Source organism: Mastomys coucha, unplaced genomic scaffold (genome assembly GCF_008632895.1).
Source record: "Mastomys coucha isolate ucsf_1 unplaced genomic scaffold, UCSF_Mcou_1 pScaffold18, whole genome shotgun sequence".
Classification (NCBI taxonomy): domain Eukaryota; kingdom Metazoa; phylum Chordata; class Mammalia; order Rodentia; family Muridae; genus Mastomys; species Mastomys coucha.
In genome coordinates, this window is record NW_022196900.1 from 29,392,704 (window position 1) to 29,398,703 (window position 6,000).

General features: G+C 37.2%; 1 protein-coding gene across 1 annotated transcript in view; it reads right to left on the reverse strand.

Annotated features, from left to right (window-relative positions):
• The window catches only part of Brinp1 (BMP/retinoic acid inducible neural specific 1), a 185,357-nt gene that overhangs the window by 60,473 nt on the left and 118,884 nt on the right, over positions 1-6,000 (reverse strand). Inside the window, exons 4-5 of the mRNA XM_031377667.1 lie at positions 5,273-5,442; positions 2,348-2,453 (exon numbers count right to left, since the gene is read on the reverse strand). Coding sequence (XP_031233527.1) covers positions 2,348-2,453; positions 5,273-5,442 — 276 coding nt within the window. The remainder of the gene's footprint in view (positions 1-2,347; positions 2,454-5,272; positions 5,443-6,000) is intronic.

Sequence of the window (6,000 nt, forward strand, 5' to 3'; positions counted from 1 at the left end):
AGAAAGAAAGGTTGAAAAGAAGAAAGGTAGGATCATTTTACACAGAGATAGACCTAGGGTATTATAATCCCCTTTCTACTCCATTGATCCGGACCTATTTTGTCCAGGTGAAGATAACTGTTTAAATCAGCATTTCAGGTATATTCAGACCAATATAATTCAGAGAAATCCATTTTGTTTCAAGTAAACCTTCCTCCTTACTACTGGCGACCTTTCTCCAGACATTCCACTCTCTCAGCATCATTTTTAATGTGAGATGCTTAAATATTGACTCAATCCTTCAGCTGAGCTCTGAAAAAATTTAGAGGACAGGGTTGTCAAGTTCTTCCTGCGTGGCACGCATAATTCTAGCAGTGCCACCCATGGAGTTTTCAGGTTTTGGAGGGCAAGTCTTATACAGAAGTATTTGAGAGGGAAGAAATTTAAAATTCAAAATGAAAACTAATACATAATTTGAAAAAGAAAATGTGAGAACAGAAGTTGAAAAAAGGATTGAAGCTTAAAGCTTTCCTCGTTCCAGGGTAAATTAGACTCCCAATGTGGTAAAAACATCAAAATTTTCCTTAATAGTAACATCTGACTTATTTTACTAGGATTACTACAATTATAACTTACCATTCTGTATAGCCTCAGCATGCACAGAAAGTGAGAAAACATACACTGGCATCCAATTTCCTAGACTGAAATCTTGATTATCGTTTTAAAGACTTGGCCAGGTGTCATATGAACTAAGAGGCTAAAAATTCTAGTCCATCAAAGGCATATGGGCCATGCATTTCTTCCTTTTTTTTTCTTTGTTTGTTTGTTTTTAACTTAAGTCATCCCATCTATTATCTTCTCTACAAAGGTAGTAACTTAGTTTGTTACTAAGTATCTATGTGTATAGGGGGGAGAGGGTTTATGTGTTGAAACATGAAACCATTATACTGGCCAGATTTTCTCCAGGAGATATTCATTTAGGGTCCAAAGTGGAACTCTTAAGCTCTGCTTATACTGTTTCCCAATTATGGTTTGTAACAAGTTCATGAATCACAGAACTGTCAAGGAACTAGAACACGGAAGGCTTGTTAGGCTCTCCTAAGCTCTGTGCCTGCCTGTCTCACCCCAAGTTCTTCCCACTGACATTCAGAATCATCTCTAGCATATACTTTTCGGGAAGGTCATGATTTTTGTCTTCTCAAAGTTAAAGCATACCATTCTTTTTCTGGCTATAAAATTAATATGTGATCATTGAATGAAAGTCGAAAAGGCAACTAGAAGCTTAAAATAGTATATAACTTCACTCTCCCAAAGTAACCTCTTTTGACTTTTCAGCATTTTCTTACAGGATTAATTTTCTTCTTTTACATTGTTAAGACCAGTCACATAGAATAAGAAATCTTCCAGTGTTTAATTAATGCCAGATCAGTTTCTCTTATTCTAGAAAATTCTTTATAAATAATATTTTGCTAGTGGCCTAATATTATGTTTTATAGATGTGAGATAATGCACTTACATTTCACATATAGAAATTGAGATCCTTTTGTAGTTTTTAAAAATATATAAAGGAAAGGAAAGTGTTAGTGATGTTATTGTACTAAAATTTCAAAGTTAAAGAAAACATTGTTTATTAACATCAGCTTTAATATGTATATGTATATATGTATATGTATGTACATATATATGCATACATACATAAAACCTCCTTTCCTCTCTGTGATATAAAGTAAAAAGTGTAAATTTACTCATTTAAATTTGACAAAGATGAGTGAATAGAAACATTTATGACAATTAAAAAATGAATCCCCATAATGGTTATGATATTAAAGATAATGTCCAAATGTATCTTTCTACATACCAGCCTATATTGAGCAATGGTAGTTCTTAACTCTATAAAATATGTGTGCATCTTTTTATTAAAAACTACAGATGATGAGCCAAAATAAGGAAGAAATTACAGAAAATATTATTTGTTTGAGATTTAAACATCATTTTTGCAAAACACACTAGGAATCAAATCAATAAGATGATAAGGTATGAAACTTTAATATATAGTATGTCTGGAGTATCAGGCATCTATAAATAATATGGTTCAGAAACTTTTATCAAAGTAATCAAACAGAGCTCACATTTTCATGCTTTTTTCTGAGAACAAATTAATAACCACGAGTTTAATGCTCTGTATATGTTAAAATTCTTACGGATAAATTCACAGCTGTCTGATTTCAATATTTCTAAGTTTTATTTTATTTTATTTTTTCTGTTTTTTCCCTATTGTCCACCTCCCTCATTCTTTCTGGTGCTCTCTGGAACAATTATGACCCACGACAAACTTCTAGTGATGACCCAGTTGGCATCAGTTTCCTACCTTGAAGGTGTAGTTTACTCTCTGTGCTTTGCAGAAGGACAGAACTCACAGAGTCCAGATTATCATAGCTGTTACAGCCCAGAGGTCCAGTGCGTGTCTCTGTGACCTAGAGTGGACATTTGGTGAGAGAAGTGTAAGTTAGGCATGCTGGTTTGTTTATAGCATACCCTAAAAAGTAGTTACTTCTACACCTGAGATGCCTCCAGAATGCCTGGCCTGTGCTTGAACTGTGTGTGGCTCTGGTTAAGCAGGCAGGTCAACAAGGATGACTGAATACACAGACTGAATCCATAATGTTTACTCTCTACCATCACTTCACACTTCACAGTGTCATGGGAGGTCTTATGTGAATGAATACATTGAAGCACAATGATGCAATTCTAAAGCCTAGGCTTCAGAATCAGAACAAAAAGCCAATATAATTAAGTTGCTGTGTGACATAAGAATGTCACTTAACTCATCTAAACTTTCAATGTCTTCCAGGGAGGCTGTGGGAACCATGTGAAGACTTTAAGTACCTGGCACAGAGAGTCTTCAGAAATGTCCAGCTAATTACAAAACACTTCTATAAATGGCAATGAGTACACAGGCACTATTATCAGGCAAAAACAACACAATTGTCTCCATTTGTCAAAAGAAGGTTCAGCAATAACTACAATCAGTGCCACTGCAGGATTAAAAAAAAAATCTGGATTCCATCGTGCATTTGTGACATTGTCTTCAAGATTTTGAAGGTGGAGCCAAAAGAGAACCTCTGCATGGAATGAAAATAACCATGGCATTAAAATGGTTTCTTATATAAAAGCCCTTTCTCCTTACTCGCCATTCTTTCAAGCTGAAGTATGTGTTCAACTGTAAATGTACAGCCTCCACTGAAGGGATGGGAAAGCCAACACAGAGCATCTCGTTCATGTAGGCTGGTATCTTGTCCTTCCTTAGTCTCTACCTTCCCTTCTCTGTAAAATTGGCAATGCTTTTACATAAAGAGACAAAGTGACTGTAGTTTTCAGTTTATTATTATGAATATATATCATCATCATCACCATCATCATCATCCAGGTGCATGTGTACCTCTACACATATTCACATTGTATAATTGGGAGCATGCATCTCATGGAATGTATATAGTGAACAGAGGGGGTACTTTGTGGAATTTGTTCTGTCCTTCCAACTTTATTTGGATAGGATGGGATGGAACTCAGGTAACTATGTTTATGCAGTAATCACCTTTACTGACTAACCAATATTCATTCTCTCTCTCTCTCTCTCTCTCTCTCTCTCTCTCTCTCTCTCTCTCTCTCTCTCTCTCTCTCTCTCTGTCTCTCTCTCTCATTATAATAATTTCTCCCTTTTGTGCTGAATAATAGCATGCTTTTTATTGAGTAAGAATATAAGAATACTAACTTTTTGTTTGTTTGTTTGTTTGTTTGAGACAGGGTTTCTCTGTATAGCCCTGGCTGTCCTGGAACTCACTCTGTAGACCAGGCTGGCCTCAAACTCAGAAATCCACCTGCCTCTGCCTCCCAAGTGCTGGGATTAAAGGTGTGAGCCACCACTACCCAGCCTGACTTATTTTTATATAGTTACCCTATCTGGGTCATAGGCTGACTTTCTCCAAATCTAGGAGTGAGGCAAGTTCTAGTGTTGTGAGTCCTGAGATAGCTTCAAGCCAAGGGGGGGGGGGGGGGGGGGGGGAACCTCACAGAGCCAAGTTTTGCGTAGAAGCCAGTGATAGTGTAAAAAATAGCTCAATGAGAGGTCTCTGTGCAATTTGTCTGAAAAATCCCTTCTAAAGAGGCAGGCTGCACATTCCAGGATGCACAGAAGAGAATTATCTCCTGACAGAGCTTCAATATCTCAACTCTATACCCCATCTGGGGGTAGAGAACTATTTGGTAATAATGAAAACCAGGCCTTTGCAGATCCCCGACTCTGATGGCTTCATAAAGATCTGTCTCTAGTGCCAAACTCCTTAATAACATAATCCCTCCAATATAAGTGATTCTTCTTGGATAAGCTGGTCCTTTGTCTGTCGAACTGATTCGTTCCTCTCCTTACTACCTTCCCCCAAGTCTGGTCCTCTTGTGCTCACACGTTTCTCTACTAATGATCAATTTCTGATTCAAACTGCCTGAGTCTAACTTGACCTTCCCCTCTGTCTCTTTTCCCTAGTGATGTCTTAGAGATTTTTAATATGAGACAAGATCTACATTTTATTCAGAAGTTAGAGCAAAGACTCAGATGAAAAATGTAAGCATAATCTAGTTTAAGAAAATTTAGGACAAGGAAAATATCCTCTGACGAATTAATTCTTTATTTCAAGGATGTCCTCCCACATTTTCTTTGTAGAGGTCATCTAGAAACTCACTGTACTGGAAATGGAATCTTAAATTTCCTGTACTGTATGCCACTGACTTGAGAGTCCGGAGCTAATATAGCCAAAATGTCTCCTTGACTTTGAATTAGTTAAAATTGAATCAACTTACAAAGGTACTTTGTCGACACTGTCATGTTCAATAATCATATATGACTAAATCTACTTCCTGTCCAGTAAAGACTGAAATATTTCCAGAATATTTGAAGGTTCTGTGGGCAATGTTGGTGCACAGGAGCATGGCTCAGTCAGCAGCCCGAGTGTTATTAGCAAATGAATAGTTGTCAATAAAAGGATCTATTTAAAGTAGACTGATAGCACTGGAGTTAATTCTGCAAAGGCCATACCATAATATACAAATAACTCAGTAGATAAGGCCACCCTAATGAAGATATTTTGTGAAAGATTATTTGGTAATATCTATCTGACTGATGGGTAGTGGGTGAATGGGGTACAATAGTATGAAGCTAAGTATGTTTGTTATCTGCTTTCAGATGGCCGTTATCATGGTTCTACCGACTTGATAATCTAAGTACACCTTCAGGTTGTACCTTGATTGCTCCAGTTGAAATCTGGATCTCATGGAGCCTTCTCATGGTGCCATCACGGTCAACAAAGTAAGATGATGCAAGCTGGTGCAAAGCTTCAACACTTTGGGTAGCGTTCCCTGACTTCCGGTCGAGGCGACTTTTGTCCATATACATGGTCAAAGCTTCCTCTCCTGCACGAGAATGGACAAAAGATGAGAAAAGTTACTCCAATGTCAGCGTGGGATGAGGTGGTCCAGAACCAGAATGCTGAAACAGACTTATACTCCAACTAACCTGTCCAAATATCCCTGTACCTATAAAATCAAGGGCACAGTGGAGAAGATTGAATCCAGAGGTTGTTATAGAACCCATTAAAGCAATGACCATCAAATAATGCTCAGCAATCAATGGCCATCTCCAATAAGCCTGTACACATAGCTCAAGGGCATTGTCTTACCCAATGAAGTCCTCTACTTTTGAGAAAGTTTATAATGGATTTAGCATAGATATTTTTTCCTTTGTTCTTTTTCTGTTTCTTCAATATAATTTAATTCTTCCTTTTTCTTTTCTTTACTCTTTTCTTATCACTTCTTCACATCTGTCTTTAATTTCTCACAGTACTTATTTTTAGACAGATAAATGACAGGTAATGGATATATAGAGTAATGATAAACAGGAAAGAGGGTGAGCACACAGCTAAACACATAGGTGGATTCTGGGGAGAGAGAGAGAGAGAGAGAGAGAGAGAG